This window comes from Aedes albopictus, chromosome 3 (genome assembly GCF_035046485.1).
Source record: "Aedes albopictus strain Foshan chromosome 3, AalbF5, whole genome shotgun sequence".
Taxonomy (NCBI): domain Eukaryota; kingdom Metazoa; phylum Arthropoda; class Insecta; order Diptera; family Culicidae; genus Aedes; species Aedes albopictus.
Window position 1 is genome coordinate 114,355,798 of NC_085138.1, and position 19,098 is coordinate 114,374,895.

General features: G+C 40.2%; 1 protein-coding gene across 7 annotated transcripts in view; it reads right to left on the minus strand.

Annotated features, from left to right (window-relative positions):
* LOC109409584 (maternal protein pumilio) overlaps positions 1–12,466 on the minus strand; it is a 310,089-nt gene extending 297,623 nt beyond the window's left edge. For 3 of the 7 annotated variants that reach the window (XM_062860738.1, XM_062860731.1, XM_062860732.1), the window contains exon 1: positions 12,030–12,230. In XM_062860738.1, coding sequence (XP_062716722.1) covers positions 12,030–12,041 — 12 coding nt within the window. In that variant the 5' untranslated portion in view covers positions 12,042–12,230. The other 4 variants (XM_062860733.1, XM_062860734.1, XM_062860735.1 and 1 more) reach the window with 4 other exon arrangements.
* Positions 12,467–19,098: the final 6,632 nt, after the last annotated feature.

The following is a 19,098-nucleotide window of genomic DNA, read 5'->3' on the forward strand; positions in this document are numbered from 1 at the left end:
ATCCACGAGTTTCTCTTAGTGGTTTTCCGGGATAACTTTTCTACATTTTTTTCTCGGGATTCTTACGAGATTCTTGCAGAAGTTCCTGTTATTTCTCGCAAAGTTGTTGTTGTTGTTTGTTTATTACCAGGGATTTTAACCTTTTATGGGTCATTCATCCCGTAGCTTCTCGCAAAGTGTTTTCCGATACTTCTCATGGATTTTTGGATTACTTGAGGTTTTCAGAATTCCTTCTTTAGTGTCGTTAATATTTCCTTTCAGGAATATTCTTAGAACCTTTTACAAGATGTAGGGTGCCTGTACCAGTTATCGCACCACCTAAGAAAAACTATTTCTACAAAAATAAGAAGAAGACCGACGAATGTAAACAATAAGTCAAATGATTGATTAGTTTTCATACTTTACAGGAAAAATATAAAAACGGAGCCAAAACTACTTTTAGTATTTATTACGGCGTGTGCCAATGATAGGAACCCTGTACCAGTTATGGACACATTTGTTAATTTGGGTTCCACTTCGCACTATTTACATGCATTCTTTATGGGATTTGCCATAACTGATACACTATGGCGAAATAGGGTGCAAGGAGGCCGAAAAGTTAAGGAAAATGATTTATTTCTACCATAATTTGAGCATAGTATGAAGTTTTAATGATTGCAATCATCTTTTGTGATCGTGATCTGTTGTTCACGATTTTTTTCTTGTTGAATTGTATCTTTAAAGGTTGAAAATCAACTATGGCGAATTTGAGTACTACAGCCATAACTGGTACACTGAGCCTATAATTTTTTTTAAAGTTTCAGACGAAATTTGTCCAATGATAGCGGATTTTCTCGCAAGATTTCACCTGGATTCTTTAGGACATGGTTTCCCAAACTGTGGGTCGCGAGCCCCCAGGGAGGTCGCCAGTCTTCATTCAGGGGGTCGCGAGGGACAATAAAATATTTGACTGTAACAGACAACAAATTAGGGAATTTCTATGGGGGGTCGCGAAAACTACGTCTGGTGGCAAAAGGGGGTCGCGCGACCTGAAAGTTTGGAAACCTATGCTTTAGGATATTTCTCCGGAAATTTCGAAAGTTTTCCCAGAAGCAGAGAAGAGAATTGTCAGACAAAAGAGGCACAAAACAAGCAACAAAGAAGGCGTGTTATCAACTGATAACAGATAATCGATTATTACTAAAATCCAAAATCGAAACTCTTTGATGGTAGATCTTTAACAGCGTTGCAATGTTTACCGACTGCAGATTACCGCTCGAAAATCGCAATGCAAGGCTTAAAATCTCTAAACTCATGGTGTACAATCTTTACCCTATTCTGTTCAAGTCGGGACAAACTTGTGTCGCATTGGATGGATTATCGCTACAAATGCATATTGCGACATTGTCGTTATTGTTGCGCGATGGTTGAATTTTGATTCAGTGCCCAGGAGGCATTCTGAGGAAGACTTACGGAAAATGCCCGTAAGAACTCTTGAAGCAACTTTTAAAGAAATCTCAAAAGGAACTTCCAGAATCTCGGGACAATTTCCGATAAAAATTCCGGTAACAGTTTTCAATATTATCCCGAGAAAATAGGTTAAAAAATCACAGATGGATCAGTGCAAGAAATATGGTAGAAAACCAAAGATTTATAGAATAAAGCTCATGGAAAATTCTCGAAGAATGTATAGGAAAAACTTCGGAATAAATCCCAGGAATATCTTTTGTAACAATTCTAGAAAAAAATGCCGGGAAGATCTCCTGGAGAAGTCCAAGTACAACACAGGAAGGAATCGCGTAAAATCTCAAAGAGAAATCCCAAAATAAATTCTAGGACAAATTCCGCGACAACTTTTTTTTTGCTAGGTTTCTAGCTGCACTCTGAATAGAGTTGAAACCTCTACACTAGACCCGAAGATAGAAAAGAGTACGTAATCTTTCAGAAGCAGTTTGCCAGCCGTACGCGGAAAATGATATCCATTAAGACACTGTTGCAACTGACTCAGAAAGTTACGGTAGAAGATTGGAAATTTTTCAATTGGTCAGTCAGTCAGGATTTGCCTATGTAGTGTTATGGTCACACGGTTTGTGTTTGTTTCCTTGTTTGATTTTGTGGTATGGTTAAATATGTTTTTCTCCTCGTTAAGTCAGTTGTCGTATGTTTGTTTTTTTTTCATCGAATCAATCGAACCCTGTATGTTAAAATATAGTTGATCCTGTGTCAAATTGTTTTCTTGATTTCGCTAATCGTTTTCTACTTGTGTTCATCTCTTGTGTCCTTAAATTGTCATCGGTCCAAAATCCACAGAAACATGTAACTGAACTTCTGAACATCTAAGAGATAATTAAAAATAATTCGTTCAATTGTCCTATCCGTCCTACCTAGATGAACCATGTCATTTTCTCAAGCGTAGCCTAGAAATGTCAACCTAGTCATACACAAGTAATGTTGTTCAGTTAATATGAAGCAGTCAGTTTTTGTCCAAAATGTCACGTCGAACGCATTGACGTCAACAATGCGTTCAAGTGTTCGCACGTTAGCTTCGAATCTATCAGCATAATTAAGTGCTGCAAATCTCCTTCCCACTATTGATTCTTCGGTCGATTTTAATTGCTTTATTTAAAGAAAATATGATCAACTAACATTGTAAAAATTCGAAAAAGCGACTATGACATAATAAATTACTAATCAAAATCAACCGAGAAACGTGGGAAATAGAGCCCAAACAACATTTTGAAGTCAGCTGGCTGTAAAAGGTTCCAAAACCTGTCACAAATACTATAATACTTTTATTAGGATTTGTAACGATCATCAAAACCTTCTCAAATCCAACCGACTTGGAACTATTGCTTGGGAATAGACTCTACTGAGCCCCGGCGGTTCCTCCTGTTTATCGAGCATGTCTGATGCATATGATCAGCCATACTCCATCTGCAGCAGCCGGTTCGTGATGAACCGTTGGAGGCGCATTAAAGTGTTAAAAAGGTGATATGTTTCACTAAAGAACACTACATTACAATAATCAAAATGAAACTCCTTCACTTTAATACCGTCAACCCCTGCGAACTTGGCCAGGGAGGACAAATTCCGCGACAACTTCAACTATTTATCCCGAGAAAAACTCTTAAGGAGTTCGACATAAATCCTGGTAGGAATCGCACGAACATTTCTTTGAGTAAAACATAGTAGGAACTCCGGGGAAAATCCCACGACGGAATGTGAGAGCAAAATCAAGAGAACCTCTGGAAGCAGCGAATAACTGACACTGAGGAAGATTATAAAGTGGTTATCGAAATACGCGTATCGACAGGAAAGGATAAGGATTAGAGGGCGGATGTAAAATGTACGAAACTGATTACACTTATTCAATACTCCGGAAGCAATTCTGTAGCATCTTCGTGAGGAATCCTGAAGAAATCAGTTGGAACTCAGGAATCCCGAAAGATTCTCAAGGAAAGAATTGTTCAAATCATGAAAAAAGTGCTGGAAGGTATCTGGAAGAATCTCCGGGAAAAATCCAAAAGAAATAGGTACGGAAAGAATTTTGAGAGAAATCATCGGATGCATTCCAGTAGGATCTTCTAAAAGAACTCTGATGAAATTTCTGGAAAAACCCTTGCATTAAGTCTCAAACAAGATCGCCAAAAAATGAAACAAAGACATCCTAAAAACGATGATGAGAATCCGTTATTTTCAGAAGAATTTAGCAAGGGGACAAGGCCTGCTTCTCAGCTAAGCCCATTTTGTATGTGTATATGGTGTGGCTGGCACGGAAATACTCTCAAACGCAGATATTATGTTCTGGCCACGTCCATACAACTTAAGATAAATTAGATGAAACATTGATTATTACGCTTATAGTACTAGTACTTGATTTCCTGTTTATGAATATTAGAAATCACTATTATAAGAAATTATGCAAAAGTAGAACATCCCAACCAACTACGGATATAATCTAAATCACTCACCTTGCCGTACAAGAGGAAAACTCTTCAATGATTCAAAAGCACCACGCACCGCCACCAATCAGCGTATGGGTATGCAGCTTTGCCGGCTTCTCCTCTGGTGGGAAACCGATAACAGCAGCCGTATTATTGCGTTTGGCTGGGGGCTTTTGTTGTGATTACTGCCGCCAAGTGAATGTTTGAAAACAAATCCACACACAAATTGTTGTCGCCTTTTGTTGTTATTGCTGTTGAGGGGTTTCCACTTGCCTCTGCGCTTCTTCGATTCCCTTAGGGAACAATTTTCTTCTGCTTTTTCTTCTACTTATCTTCTTATCTAACCACAATCATGCACTTAACCGAACCATCCAAAACACCCAAGAGGGTCACTACTTCTGCCTTATTCCCTCCAACGCGCGTAACACCACACACTTTTGCTGCTTTTCTGAACCTGTATGCCCTCTCTTCTCTTCTTGCCCGGGACTTGTCGGTCGCTTTTTTTTCTGCCCGGATGCTCCAACCACACACAATCATAAACTTTCGTGCACTTCCTCTCTCCACACAAGTAGTAGCTCTTCTTCTCACAATTCCACAGATTCCTTACCCAAAAGCACTGGATTTCTTCCGAATTTCAGGGGAGTTTACCAAAACTTTGATCACACTTCCGTCACGCCCGTCTACGCAAGCTACTACAATGTCCTTCGGGTTGCTTCGTCAGAGGGATCCGGAAGTAGGTACCATTGAATCGAAAACCAGGTCTCACCACTGACAGTGCACAGAACGATATTCCGGGACTCGGCAGAGAACCAGCACGCACACATACACAGTTTACACACTATTCTGCTGCTCTGCGGTGGAGGATTTTTCTTCTTCACACGCCGCGGAATTGTTGGACAAACTGGATATTCCAGAAGCGCTTGATCGCGGGGTCGGTCGGTTCACACACACGAGCACGCACGCACCCAATAAGCTGCGGTGTTCTCCGCGGAACGACGATGATGATGATGAACGTACGCGCGGAGTATGGAATCGCGAAAATGCCGAAAAAACTGTGTCTATCACTAACTGTACAGAAGCAGGGAGCAGAGTTTTTCCTCCCGGAGAAAATGCCGTAAAACCGAAACTGCAAAATTGGGGATGGATGAAATTCTAGTAGCGGATCGCCACACTCCAAAAGCACTAATTAATATTTACACTGTCTGCTACAGAAGGGCACCCCAGAAAAATCGCCTTTTGCCGACTGAGCCCCTCTCGCTGCTGACTTGGCTGCTGAGGTCCGCTGCGGATGTTCCACTGAAAAATTCTGCAAACTTATACAGGAGCTTCCTCACGGGAGAATGCCCTCGACTCTTCTTTCGCTTATTTTACAAACACGCCGGAGGATATACACAACTAAAATACTAGAAAACCCGAGTTAGTTTAAACACTTTTTACACGAAACCGGGAGTCGATTGGCTACAGCTTCGGATCGCAACCGCGGAGGAAGTAGAATGCACTGAACTTTCTGTGGCCGTGGTGAAGCCTCCAGCTCGTCCCGTTTCGAATGGTCGTCGGTTCGGTTCGGTTCCGTAGGTATGATGTTACGCCATTTGTTTTTTCGCGACTTCTCCTCTGTCCTGTCTGTCTGGTCTGGTCTGCTCTCTGCTTGCTTGCTTGCTAGCTGAACTCGAACGAACTGAACCTACTGCGGCACGGTCACTTACGGCGGAGTGCGGCGGTGATGGATGGCGAAGAACACTGAGAGGCTGAGAGTGAAGAACGCCATGGTGAGTTCTTGCATTGATAGTCACTCACACTCCGGGTTTTTTGAAATCGCCCGGCGGTTCACCGATCAATGAATATGCGAGGTCAGTGTTGCCAGCCGTAAGGTATTCAAAATCCATTTTGCGATTCATGAATCTTACGCCACCATGATCATGATCATTTGTAGAACCGTCTTCCAACACAGCCTCCCCTATCAATACATCTGAAATTCAATATCGATTTCACCTTATTTTAAATTATTTGCATGGTTAGCAAGGGCTTTTGGAACAATTACAAGGGAACTTATAGCGATAACACCGCATACAAGTGGTCAATAAAGTCTGGACGAACATTTGAAAAGGGCCTATCTGCTTTGCGTAAACAAACATGATTTTGTCTCTGCAGGGCCTATCTGCATCCACCCACGCACATCAACACCCTTATCAGAAAGAGTGTTCTTCAAGCTATCTGTTAAGGGTGTTGATGTGCGTGGATGGATGCACATGGGCCCTACAGAGACAGAAACATGTTTGTTTACAAAAAGCAGATAGGCCCTTTTCAAATGTTCGTCTAGGAATATCACTACAGCAGACGTAATCAACAATGTACGGTACCGACGGCCTGCTTGGTTCGACCTAGGACGATTAACACAACCGAACCGGATGTTGTCTCAGCATACACGCAAAATCTCGAGGCAGCGTTACGGGACGAAGGCGAGCCCCTCTAGAGGAATACATACTAGAGTTCAGTTTAAGCATCCATCAACGACGCAGCCAAGAGCACGGAGTCGAAGGAATGATTAACCGTGGAGCGTTGTTAACGGGAGCGGAAGCAGCAGAATCGCCTTCTTCGGGAGAAGAAACACCACCTGGAGGAAGCGGAGCGCGAGGCCATTGAACTGCTGTGCCGTTCTCAAGAAATACGGAAGTTCTACCGGAAGCTCAACCCATCCCGGAACGGCTTGTGCCGTATGCCGAATGTGTTGGTATAAAGACGGGACTAATCCAACGTAAGGTAATTGAAAGATAATTGAAACGCTTTCTCTGAAAATCAAAGCAGCGGAAGGAACAACTACGTCAGCAGTGAGAATGTTAGGAACCAATTAAATCCCTCGCTGTGTGAAGTGAAGGATATTTGGAAGGATGCCATTCAACAGCTCAAAAAAATACTATACCAGATCATCTGGAGCACAACACTCCGGACAATTTTGTCCAGTGAATAATTAATGATGTTTGGCAGGAATGCCGTTTCAACGGCTATCACACACATCGTCTTCAAGCTAGAGGAGGTGATGCGTGAACTCGGAGAATGGCTAGCTCAGACGCTATAGGTAAATCCAACGGTCCTTCCGCAAGAAAATTTAATTCTCTTTCAGATGCGCTAAGATCCGGTAGGTACTTACTTATGTGATTAATTTGAGGAGCTCTTGCTATGCCTCCGGCGGGCGATTTTCCGGATTTTTTGTTAGCTGGCCAATCCGGTATCTGTCGGCATGGGCATCAAGAATGATGGTAATGGAAGCCATTGCAAATGGAAAATAGCATCTTCTAGAGCAAAAATGAGTAAAATTTGACGACAAAAAAATGATTTTTTTATGTAAACAAACGATTTTCACCTTATCTCACCAAGCGCCTCTACAATTGGGGGTAATTCGGATTAGCCTATACAAGAGGAAGAGGTGGTCCAAGGGTACGCTTGCTGTCGTGGTGTTGGTCTACAGAGTGGGCTCTGAGTCCGCGTTTCCAAAGGGGTCCCCGGCAAGTTCGAGGCAGATACTGGCCTTTGTGTACTAGCGGATAGGGCCTTACTTGTGGGAAGATCAAATCACTGTACACACAGAACCAGTTCTTGATACTTGCTGTGCAGTTGGAAGATACCGGCGTAGTGTCAACCCTGTCTGCCTCCCAAGGACAAAGAGAATGGTTAAGACCTGGGAGGGAGAAACCGATACGAAAAATGTGTGTGTCAAACCAAGCCGAGATTTCGCTGTCATTAGCTGTCAACGCGAGCCCACATTCAAAACAACGTGTTGCAACAGATTGAAGTGAAGAAAGAGCAAAAAGAGCGTAACTGGAATCAACATTTTTTTCGCAATGAAAAATACAAGTTCAATTCGTTTTTTTTTTCATATAGAAAAATAAATGAAACACAACATTTTGCAAGTTGAGCAATAAAATGCAGTCAAACGCATTTGTTTCAAAGTGTTGAGCAAAATTGAAAATAAATCTAGTGAAACATTCACATCAACTGCAGCCTTTATCCAAGGTTTGTCTGGAAAAGCGTAAGTTACACACCAAACGAAAACTAGCAACATGTATGAAGGCTGTCTTGATCGTTGTTGACAGACTGCATTTTTTTTTGAAGTTCGATGAAGTTTGGTTATGTATTTTGTGTGTAGTATCTAGAATATCCAGGTTAAGACCACGCTGGAACCTGGCTAAGCGCCAACAGGCTACCTTGGTAGATTCCCCAAAGCGAGACATCGATGTTCGTTGCTGTAGACTACGCAGTTCATCTTGAAGGTGCGATGTGCACTGGCCCCTGTTTGAAGCAATGCCTTCTTAGTGATTCCGAAGAGACAAAGGGTTTGGGAATGTTGTTTAGTGGGTCGAGGAAAGAGTAGTCCTGATTTTCACTTTTATTTTAGAAGCCGGTCATAAACCCTACATACATGAATTTCCTGTTCAAGTGTCTGTTGAGCAAATTATCCTTTCATTGTTTAAAAAAAAATACACTGCATTCTGTTTTACATGACTTTTTTACGCAATTTTATTTTACCCGATTGTTTTACGCGATTTTCTCAAAGTTAAGCGATTTTGGTCACATCGCGTAAAAAAATCCTTTGGTTAACATTCAAAATTTTCTCCACAGATTTTGCTGAAAACAATGCTGTGAATTTCTTCAGGCATTTGCGGAGCGCTTCCACAGTTATTAACTGAGGGCTTTGTCTGCAAATGTCCATTAAATGGATGCAAATTTTTTGCGTATGACATGCACCAAGATGCTTGTCTTCTTCTTCTTTATGGCTCTACGTCTCCACTGGGACTTGGCCTGCCTCGCATCAACTTAGTGATCTTTGAGCAATTCCACAGTTATTAATTGAAGAGCTTTCTTTGCCTACCGTTGCATAAATTTGTATATTGTAGTGAGGCAAGCACAATGATACACTATGCCCAGGGAGTCGAGAAAATTTTCCCAACCGGAACTGGAATCGAACCCGCCGTCTTCTGATTGGCGATCCATAGCCTTAACCACTAGGCTAACTGGAGACCCGAAGATATGCTATGCCCAATGAAGTGAAGGAATGTTCCTTTAGGAAGAATACCTGGACCGACCGGAAATAAAACTCGTCACCTTCAGCATGGTAGTACTGAATATCCGTACTGGCTACAAAGACTTCTCCATGAAGTGTGTTAGACATTCCCCGTGTAATTTCTCCTGAACTTTCTCCAAAGAAATCATAGCCTAGGCAAATTAAAAGAAAGCAAGTTTGCCCTTCGCAGGGCTTTATTTTAGATTGAATTAGACTTTCCCGAATTTTCCGTTACGATAAACTTCTACTGCCCCCTCTCGCATAACAGTCCCATTTGCAAAAAGTAGAAATTGAGAAAAGGCATTTGAAGTTTGAAAACTTGTTTCCACATAAAACTTTGAAAAATCACCAAAATTTGAACAATATTTCGATCATTTCGAAACTTTCACAGATTGCTTTGCACATGAATATATAACTGTGAAAAATATTATAATCACTACAAAGTTGTTCAGCCTTGTGTTACGTGACACAAAAATCCATGATGGGACTGTTATGCGGGTACTTTTAATATGGGACGCTCATGACTTGGTATTTTTCCACACATTGACATAAAAATTTGTAATTTTTATTATTGTTTTTGGAAGTACATCGAAAATAATGACTATTCATAACGTTAACTCAAAAGTGATGAAAAGTCAAATGAGACTGTTATGCGAGTGGGGGCAGTCTAGATCTGCCAAAAATCAAACCCATCACCCTCAGCATGGTCTGAAAAACTTTTGTCATTTCAGATTATTTTTATGAAACCCAATAGAAATATAACTGGATGGCTCCAAAGAATTCCTGTTGAAACCTCTTAAAAAATATTGATGCAGAATATTATGCATATTTTCCTTCATTTGTATCCTGGACCTGACGTTTAGTTTGTAAAACTAATAGCAAATAACTTGAAAATCCTTGCTAATAGGCTAATGTACTCAATAAAAAACCAATGAAGCCAAAATCTGATTAAACCTATTGAATAAGTTTAAATGGGATCCTCCAGGGATCTCCAGTTAGCCTAGTGGTTAAGGCTATGGATCGGCGATCGCCAATCCGGAAACGGCGGATTCGATTCCCGTTCCAGTCGGGAAATTTTTCTCGACTCCCTGGGCACAGTATATCATTGTGCTTGCCTCACAATATACAAATTCATGCAATAGCAGGCAAAGAAGCCCTTCAATTAATAACTGTGGAAGTTCTTGAAGAACACTAAGTTGAAGCGAGGTAGGGACGTAGAGCCATAAAGAAGAAGGGATCCGCCAAAGAATTATGAGATGAAAGAACTTTTTAGGAAATCCCTGAAAAAAATTGGAATCCCTGAAATGGTTCCTGTTATGCTTAAACCGAAGACCGAAGACTACATTATCAAGTGTATATAAAGATAATATCAGATCAGATCAGATCAGATCATTTTATTTATTTTATTTTATTTTATTGATGCACAAGGGGGTCATAGGGCCAAGTCTCCAATGCAAGTCCGAGAACTCGCATTGTCCATAATACACCTTAGAATTTGGGAGTAGGCATAGCAACCTCTTAGCTCTGCGGCTTTTAAGTTTTGCGTGGCCTTAAGGATTGGGAAAGGTGGGAAATCGATGTGGTGTATTGAGCTGTAAGAGAATGTGTTGTTAGTTAAATGGTCAACGTAATTTACCTTTGGGTCGCTTGTTTGGGGTAAGCGTTTTGAACATACTGGTTTTGCTGAGTTGCCCTTTCCTATTTTCGTTCGATCGTAATGTTTTTTGTGGTAGGTAGTTATTTTGGTTATGTTCTTGAAATGCTGCTTCTTCCTCATCGCCATCTCCATTGAAATACGATAAGCCTATGTCATTTGCTGTCTGCGGTTTCTAGCAAATCGTCTTCGTAGTCCAACTTCACCATCTTCTGCTACAATTGCTTCGTCGCTTTCTTAAATTCGGCTCTGTCATTACCAATGTCCTTCCAATTTCAACGAACATTCGTCCATATCCACCTCTTGTCTACCGCTGGATTTCCACGTGAAATAAGGTCTTTCAACTTTTTTCCCGGGACTAATCTGCTTTATGCATGCTTCCTTTCCTGACACTTCGGAGCACGTCTTAGACATGGCTGAGTACAAACAATGCTCATCTCCAGCGATATTTTTTACCAGCATCGCACCACCGTCGTACTGCATTACTTCCATTTTCACTGCTATCCCTGCTTATTGCTATCACTCATGATACTCAGATACATGAAAATATAAAAGAAATATTAGTAGCGCTTTTGGTGATACTTTCACGACGGCCATTCAGAATGGTTCAACGGATGCAGATGCGAAGATCATCCCTGCTGACTAGCAGCGTTCATCAAACTCAGTTGAAGATAAAACTTCAAATATACGAACACGAAGAGCAACAAATAGACGAACGCGAATATTCTAAAAAAAAAAGAATGATCTTCCATCCGATCTTCAAGTGATCCTCACAAGCAACATCTTTCGTTCAGGCACTTTTGAATGTCCGTATGCAACTTGTTCTCACAAGAAATCTGCCTCGACCAAGTTGGCAGAACGCGCCCATACCCCTTTCTGAACCGAAGGGCAGGGAGATCAGATCAGATCAGATCAGATAACATATTATGTTATTGATAAAGTCGTCTCGCTTAAACATTATTTTAAGTGTTATTATTTTTTAGGTATTGTATTGTCAGAAACGAAGTTTTTAGGTCAAACAGACTCAAAGTGTTAAACAACAGGCTCACGTTTTACGGCCGCGTTAATGAAAACTCCATATTAAAAAAAAATTCTTGGTCTTATTTTTGCATGATTCGTCGAGAAATGGTGAGACTGTTTTACGCGGTTTTTTTAGATTTTGAACTGAGTTTTTTTTACGCGGTACGTATCCCCCGCGTAAAAAAAACCTGACTGTATTAAGGCCGTTCGCAATGCTGTTTTATTTTGTATGGCGAGTTTTAAAAATGTTAAAACTCGCCATACAAAATAAAACAGCATTGCGAACGGTCAACAATACAGAATTAAAACTAATTTACAAAAAGTTTTCTTAAACCCTGGCAAAACATATTGCATTATTTTTGTACTGACCAACCTTAGCGTGCATGAAGCGCCGAAGTCAAATTCATCCGCACAGCACTCACTCACTTTGCGACACCCAGCAGCAGCGGCATCAACGCAGTCACTCACTCTCTCAGAACGAAACAAAAAAAAGGTCGTCCGGCAAAATCGTGTTTTCTGGGGCCCCACACAAGAGCAGACAAAGCAAATTCACAAAATTTCAAGTCCACTTTTGTTTCACCTCACCGGTCGATTCCGTGCGAATTCCCTTACACTTGGGCTATTTTCACTATGTACAACACTTTCAAGCGGTAATTTATCGATATCCGAGCAATAATCAACGCTAATTACACCAATCAATTTACATTTTCCGTGTCTTCTGCTTGCCACTAGCTAGAAGCTTGACTTGCTTTGAGAAAGCTGCTGCTTGCTTGCTTCGCGCACGAACACACACTACCGAAACCGTTCAGTGACTTGCTTTTGATGGCTGGCTTCAGCTTCAGCTCAGTCGAAAAAGAGCACCCCAGCCAAAAGAGAACCAACAGTGTTGCCATACTACTTATACTCTGAAACAAAAAAAAAGTATAATCTTGAGTATTTTGTTCGTGATGTTGAAAATCGGAATTTTTGACACGCGAAAATAGATTTTTCTTCTGAACCGTGCGTCGGGCACAGAGTGCTGCCCAGCGCACTACGTCCGACGTTAGGTTTCACGTATGGATTTTGAGAAAAATCGATTGTCGCATGTGGGTAGCTTCGGTAACTTCAGGCTTCAACTTCGACGGCAATATTTAGGGCATGGGTTCCCAAACTTTTAGGTGCGCGACCCCCTTTTGCCAGAAGACGTACTTTTCGCGACCCACCATAGAAATTCCCTCGGTTACAGTAAAATATTGAAAATATTCGACTGTGCCTCGTGACTCCCCGGATAAAGGCCAGCAATCCCCCTGGGGGGTCGCGACCCACAGTTTGGGAAACCATGATTTAGGGCTTGTTTAATTACAAAAAATTCAGTTTGAAAAACAACTTGAACAACTTGAAAGACAAAAATCTTCAGAAGTGGTAACACTGTCTGGTACCGTCCTGTTCGTGACCGTACCGTGCGCGGACAAGTTTTGACTAGTGTTCACTGAGGTAGTGTTCATCAACACTCCGCAAGTGCTTTCTGAGAGTGTAGAACTCACTCTCCCATTTGCCTGGAAGAGAGAACAGCATGGCTTCCCGCAGTAGCGGTGTCTGTCATTGGAAATGCACAGGGCTCTATTTTTAGCATTTTTAGTGACGGCAAACGTCAAAGCGGGGGACACTTCGAAATCTCGCATCTTATTTGGAAATGGCCTATCCCGAAAATGTTAATAAACAAAGTCAAACACGCAGAAAAATAAATTCTAGATTGAGTTTAAATAGGGCGAAAGTAACATGAGAGATTTCTCCCCGCATAGAAATTTACAGTTTGTCTTAGATTCCAAACAGTAAAATTCTTCTAACTGTTAATGTTGACATATCACAGACTGTTCTCTTCATGTTGAACAATGAAACGCCTGATGCTTTGTATTATAAAAAATGGTTTAAGCAATTCATATCAAACTGTTACAATATATTATACACGCAGAAAAATATTGCTTAGTAGAACTTAAAAATCCGATGTTTTGAATCAACCTTGTGAGGGAGTGTTCAACCTAGAGGAAGCGAAGGATTTCCTCTTTATTGCCGTCGAGCAGATACAGAATTTCCGTACCTCAAAAACTCTCACGACAATAACCATCAAGGTCAGTGGCCTCCTCCAAAAGGGACTGGCTACCCGAAGAGCTTCACTGATTGTTCCCTGATGGGTTAATCCTCCTCCAAAAGGGACTGGTTACCCGAAGAGGATTAAGGTTGAACTTCTCTTCCAAAAGGGACTGGTTACCCGAAGAGATCCACTCTGTGGCTAGTTCTAAAACAAAATTCTCCTCCAAAAGGGACTGGTTACCCGAAGAGAATTAGGTGGTTTCGGATATTTCAAAACAAAGAGTCTGACTTGACTCGTACTAGAATCTACCGCGAATGCTTTATTCATGAAACGGGGTCCCCTTATATACCCTCGTTCAGACCTCTCCAGACATTTTCGCACCCTCTTTTTAACATGTTTTTTCCTGATCCTGTGGAAAAATATTCCATTTGTATATGTGCCGTCCAGAAAGTATTCTCATCCTTTTCACATCATTAATTTGCCATGATCGATCGAGATTCAAACTTGCATACATATAATCTTGCTATAAACCTTCCAAGCAAATCTTGCTAACAATTAATTTAGCCGAGTTGAGAATCTTTTCAGCAATTAAGCCTCTGCAATAGATTAGAGTTTTCCTGGATTAACTCTTGGTGGTGAGCATGGATAGTTGCATACAATTGTAATCCTAGCGGTGCTTGTCTGGTTTAATAGGGTTTCACAATATTGCTTAATCATAGTGCTTATGTATAAGTGGCAAGTCTTTATCTGAGTGCGCAATATCAAATGCGATCGCATAATTCATCTCACGCATGCGTATTACCGGAGATGCCTACATGAATCGATCTAATTTCTGTACTACCACACATCTAGAACTCTTGCATCATATGGATCATGAATGAACCTGAATATGAAAATGCGTAGTAAAGATCATGTTTGATCCTGAGTATGAAAACGTTTTCATTCAATACAACTTGATCATTCATTCCCCATAATGTTCTGAATGTATGCGATCTGCGTATAATACGCTTAATAATTGACATTAACATTGATCTTGCGCTAGAGTTCCATTGCCAAGCATAACCGTAGTAGCATCAGGGAAGTGGAAAGCAAATGATTTGTTTATAAATATGTGCTCTGGACTAATCGTTTACTACGCGCGGTTTGTTCCGCGCTGGATTATGTGTTTATCCAAAACAGTCTCTTCCATAACGCTACGCGATCAAAGCATAATGGTGATAACGTTTGGTGGAACGTTGGCTCGTTTCCAATCGATTCAAATTGATTTTTGCACATTGGAATTTACACCGGTCTACATGAATTTGTGACCAACGCGATTCATCAAACGTTATTTTTACAATTATTATGTTCCTTATTATTATAAATCGTTATAATAGGAATATTTGTGTGGCACTTCTCTTGCCATTACTATAATCAAGTGAAGAGTGAGCGTCGAATATATTGTGCTTACAATAGATAAATGAGACTTTGACCAAACCATCGACGTGGCGACAAACCTTTTGAGTGTACTTTGAATTAACCCACCCATATTTTTGCTTCAATGCAGCTTTATTGTTAAAACAACAAAATTTCGAATAGAATAAAACTTTGCATCTCCGATCGAATTTCAATTTCAAACATTTTCAAAATTTGTTGTTTCAATAATGCAGTTTTAATAGATTTAACAATGTTGAATAGTTTAACTACAACTGTCATCAATTTGTTTACAAGACAAGTCAATATTAATCAATATCAATACATAATGTGAAACGAATTTCGGGGCTTGTTGGAGTTTATTTTTTATAGATATTGTGATTTAAAGTGAGACTATTATCAAAATATCAGAACTTTTTAGGGTGAGTTTATCGTGTTTTTCTAATGAAGTATAATTTACGTAAATAAATATTTTAGCAAAACATTTAGGCATCAATAAAAGCTGATGAAACTACATCTCTGCTATCCTAGGTGGAACGAATCAATTTTAGCATCATGACTGAAGCAGCAGGTAATTCGTGAACATCTGATGGGAATGTACAAAATCTTAACTTTATTTCTTTATCTAGGTTGCTTCCAATCCAGAATAAATCGAAATGGTAAAGATCGAATACACTTATTCCTCGTCAAGTTTGTTGGAACGGATCTCATCGCCTTCAAAATTACGTGTTACATAATAGCGAATATAAAGGAAATAAATCGTAAACATGAAAGTTTTTATGCGTCAATAAATAAAGCAATAATAAATCTCAAATTCAACAACAGATTTTTTTTGTTTCAAAATTCCTACACTATTCACATCAATATATGATTTTTGTGGATTTGAAAAAAGTCATTTTTAGTTTCAACAATATTTCCTATTTGTCTTTGACAGATGTCCTTTTCATGCATTTTTAGAAACAACAAAATTAATTTTTGGAATGAATGAACGCATTTGTTGAAATAAAAAATATTGCTGGTAAGCCCTGAGTCTACAATAATATTTGTTGATTCTATGCGGAATTCTTTAGACTTTACAATATTTTTTTCTGCGTGTAGAGTACAATCAATGTTAAATTATACGGAAATAAAAACATGACATGTACTGTTGAAAAACAGCGGCACCTTTTGACAAACGGTCTGTTGGCTTGCTTACGCTTATCACTTACACACGCGTTGATTACTATATATAACAATTTTTGAACAATGTGTCAAATGGTTGTACGCATTAGTATTTGTGTGCAAAACATGAAACGAAAATTTTGGCAGCTTCGTTTGTTTTTTTTTTAGTTGCTTTGTTTATTTTGAGGTAAGAAGTCTGGAATCTAAAAAAATGGATCGAAAACGGGTTGGCCCTGCAGCCTTGTCCTTAGATCCAGAACCGCGTGTAGTACCGGAACCCGATTGTTATTTGCCGCAACTCGGTGATCACCCGTGCAACGGAACCCAGCACAATAATCGCAGTTCTACGGCAACGACGGCAGCTCTTCCTGTAAGGCAGATTCAGCTGCCAGAAGTACTCCGAGAGGCAAGTCAGGATTCAGCAACATCCTTCCTTTCATAGTGGGCACTGGGGATGATGGAACGGGTGGACTTGTGGCTCCATCCACCGCAAGCTGCATCTTCATACCACCCAAAAGTTGCAGAGTTGCAGATGATTGGCCAGGCTAACTAAAGCCACTCGAGGTCTGTACGGCACAACTGACGATGCTTCCTACCAACCGTACAACATCAACACGGCGAAAAGTGTATCTGGCCAGTCGCTATTATTAGTAGCCAAATCCTTATAGATGAAAAAAAAACCGGATGGCCTACGTATGACAGTCGAGCTGGATTTAGATGATGACGTTGGAATGGATAATGCAAATTCAGGTAATATTTTCTTCCTCAGTTCTCTTTATTTTACTGATAATCCATGAACATTTCTAGATATTCAAGAGGCCTGCGTATGCATATATCTATTCGATTGAAGGGAGGAAGATTTAACGAGTGACACCGGTGCAGAAACTCACGACGACACCGGTACCGACTTCTGGCTCGGTTTTGTTCTGTCGACCATTATCGAACCGAACACCCCAGGTGGACGAACTTCGACGCCCTTCTATAGCATCATCGCACCGCAAATCAGATAGTTCAGCAGTAAATAAAATGTAATTAAAAGCCCAATATTGGAGTTTCATTGCTCAAAACATATTACAAACGCAACAGAACCGTTAGCAACACGGTACAACTGTATGAGAACTGTATACCATAAGACTTTGGGACTATGTTGCAATATAAAGTAATCATCACACATACTGTTTATTTTATTTCGATTTTATATGTCAACTGAACTAGAACTGTTTGCTTAACAGTGAACTGAGCAAAAAATGGACAGTAAATTGACCTTCTGGCAAACTGTAAACGAAAAATTTTGTTCGAGAAAATTGGCGATTTTTTATTGTAACATAACTTAACCGCCTATTCCACATACTGTTATTTGCCCGATAACCATCTGTCACACTGTTAAAACCGTTTATGGTACTGTTGATATATTGTTCCTTCGGATGTTATACGGTACTATTGAGATACTGTAATAAACAGTTGTGAACAGTATGGTGAACAGTACTAGTGCGGTTCTTAGTTATGCGGGTCTTCATCGACTCTCTCTTCTTCAAATTAAAGTGACAAGATGCAAGCATGATTGCACTTTTTGGTCAAAAATCGCTAGGTTGCGATGCAATCTCGCGTCTAAGTGTAAACAAGTTCGATTGAATTTGCATCTTGTTATTTAAATTGGCAGAAGAGAGAGTCGATGAAGAGAACTCCCTCATGTTACTTTCGCCCTTATTTAAACTCAATCAAGAATTGTAAACACAATTGAATTCTAGTTCAATTCAACCGATTTTTCAGTTTACTATAGCGACAAACTGATATATATCTGGTTAAAACTAAACTGTTCTATTGTTTGATAATACAAATATTTTCATTTGTCGAAATTTTTGACAGTTTGTTAAAACAAACAGAGATATGGTACAGTTCGGATTCGCTGGTTGGGTCACGACTGCGCCCCGATAAGCGAATCGTGTTCGTTCGTTGGGGCAACTGACAACTGATCAAAATGCTCTAGACACACGCAAGTGATGAGAAATATACGTCACAAAACACTCACATACTTGAACAAACGTTCTGTATACAGGAGCTGTGTTGTGACGGCGGTCAGACGTCAAACTCGTTTTGACATCTATTTTGACATTGACAGTGCTTTTCAGTCGGGTTTTGCCCCAACCAGTGAACATTCAACCATCGAGACAGCCCATCTAACAAGCTCTCAACGAGCGAATCGTCCTCGGAATCGTCACTGTATTTTCAACATGAAATAATGGATTGATTCAAACGACTGCACTTTTGCCATTAACAAACCCGGAATGTGATTGTGTTGGTGACGGCAGCAACTGCGGCAGCTCGGAAATCTATTTTTAGACCGTCGGTAAGCGGATGGGGAGAACGACTAAAAAAAGACAAAAAAGGCGAAACCGATGAACTTTTTGTGGTAGCTGTCGTGAGTACCTGCGCGTTATCCATCACGGCCAAAGCTGCACTTGCAAGTTGGCGTGATGGATTTGCTACACCTTCTTCGTTGTGGCGATGTTGGAGTAAGCATTTTATATCTGTGTGAGTGCTTTCGGACCATGTTTATGGTTTTTATTTTGTTGAAACAAATTAAATTTTTGACATTATATGAAATGATGGTAATCGGTTGTTTTTATCGATAAACTCTAAATGAAAACAATTAAATATAACTTCTCAGTAAATTCTCAGTTTCAAAATCAACTATGCGTTTTATTGTTTTAAACAAGCGCCATTTTTCTGCGTGCAGAAAATAACCCTCGAGATATGAGCCATTTTGCGAAGTGACAACAATGTTGATGATGACATT